Below are 2003 nucleotides of genomic sequence, written 5' to 3' on the forward strand. Positions count from 1 at the left end.
CAGTAATCGGGAATGTCAAATCCCTATCCGTCTTAAGGATGCCAGGGCATTTCTCTCTTAATTCAATACCGATCTAAACGATTTATTCTTGTCAAAATAAAGCGGACCCTAGAGAAGTGCAATTTTGATTGAGAATATATCAACTCCAACACCATCTTTCTTTCCATGTGCCCTTCCTGCCAAATGGCAGCAAAACTTGCACTAGTGCACAGACTGAGGAATTTTGTGTTTTGATGTCACTGTTTTTTTCTCTTATTTAGTTGATGCCTTGGAGTTTAACTATGTACACTGTAATACTACCTATAAGCTTTAGCTTTTTTTTTTACCACTACCACAAAGCAGAGCATATAACTTTTTTAATGTTAATAAAAACCCTATGTGAATTACGCTGAAATCTTTTGACTCTATTCATTTGAGTTTGACAACCCCAGTGAGAACACAGTCGGCCACGATTCTTCACTCGGTCGTAAACTGGTGCCGAGAGGGGTTCTGCTGTGTTTTTGACTGGTGCATTGGGGTGTCTGCTGTCTGAAGCTCAGTTATTTTGGACCTGAGGTTGATTGGCTTTGAGACTGCGCAGGGCTCGGCGGGCGGCCGCTGACTTGGCTATCCGGTAGCTGCGTCCCACGCCTTTGAACTTGCCTTTGCCCACCACTTCCACCGTCACCCGTACTTTTCCATCGTAGGTTCTCTCTGCAGGGCTGTCGGAGGGAGAGAAAGAAACACAGAGATATGACTATGACTATTTAAAAATATGACAAACAATGAAAATGACAATAGTTATTAATAACTACAGATAACTACAAAAACCTGTTAAAATAATTAATAATATATACATTTCAATTAGGTTTAATTAAGCTATAACAACAATTACGAATACTATATACTATGTGGTGTACTGGTGGTAAAAAAGAAATGTACCATTCACAATATAATTTCTAACATTTCAGTATCTTACCTGGGCTGCAAAACAAAGAGCTTTTATTTATTATTTTTATTAAATGTAATTATTTACAATAACAATAATAACAACAATAATAATTAGTGCTGTCAAACGATTAATCGCATCCAAAATAAAAGTTTTTGTTTACATAATATATGTGTGTGTACTGTGTATATTTATTGGCTTTGAGACTGCGCAGGGCTCGGCGGGCGGCCGCTGACTTGGCTATCCGGTAGCTGCGTCCCACGCCTTTGAACTTGCCTTTGCCCACCACTTCCACCGTCACCCGTACTTTTCCATCGTAGGTTCTCTCCGCAGGGCTGTCGGAGTCAGAAAAAAAAAAAAACTAATAAAAAAACTGAGATATGACTACGACTATCTACAAAAGACAAACTATGACACAATAACAATTATCATTCATGCAAAAACAGATAATTACAAAACATGTTTAAATAAATAAATATATTTAAAGGGGTCATATGATGCTGCTAAAAAGAACATTATTTGGTGTATTTGGTCTAATAAAATGTGTTTATGCGGTTTAAGGTTAAAAAAAAACATTATAACACTTCAAAGAGAAAGGAAAAAGTTTAATCGCATTATGTGACCCCTTTAAATTAAGTTTAATTAAATTATAACAACCACATCAAGAATAATATATACTATGTGGTTTACTGGTAGCAAAAAATTAATTTATAATAATAAATTTCTAAATGAAAAATTTAAAAATAATAAATGTAAAAATAATATTAATAACAACAACAACAATTTAATAATAATAATTTTAATAGTTAATTAATTAATTATTAAAACATATTAGATTGAACCAAGAAGAACCACAAATTTTTGATACACAGACTCACTAATTTAGGGGTAATAAAGGGATCATATGATGCAATTTCAAGTTTTCCTTTCTCTTTGGAGTGTTACAAGCTGTTCGTGAATCGTGAATAGATAAGATCCCTAAAGTTGCAAAGACTAAAGTCTCAAACCCAAAGAGATATTCTTTATAAAAGTTAAGACTTGTCCACGCCCTCCTAAAACGCCTCGTTTAAACACC

General features: G+C 34.5%; 1 protein-coding gene across 1 annotated transcript in view; it reads right to left on the minus strand.

Moving 5' to 3' along the window:
• Positions 1-367: 367 nt before the first annotated feature.
• Positions 368-2003, minus strand: part of dicer1 (dicer 1, ribonuclease type III) — a 32633-nt gene continuing 30997 nt past the window's right edge. The window contains exon 29 of the mRNA XM_016523730.1: positions 368-701. Within this exon, the coding sequence (XP_016379216.1) occupies positions 536-701 (166 nt within the window). The 3' untranslated portion in view covers positions 368-535. The remainder of the gene's footprint in view (positions 702-2003) is intronic.

This window comes from Sinocyclocheilus rhinocerous, unplaced genomic scaffold (genome assembly GCF_001515625.1).
Source record: "Sinocyclocheilus rhinocerous isolate Xijiao unplaced genomic scaffold, SAMN03320098_v1.1 scaffold119, whole genome shotgun sequence".
NCBI classification, from domain to species: Eukaryota; Metazoa; Chordata; class Actinopteri; order Cypriniformes; family Cyprinidae; genus Sinocyclocheilus; species Sinocyclocheilus rhinocerous.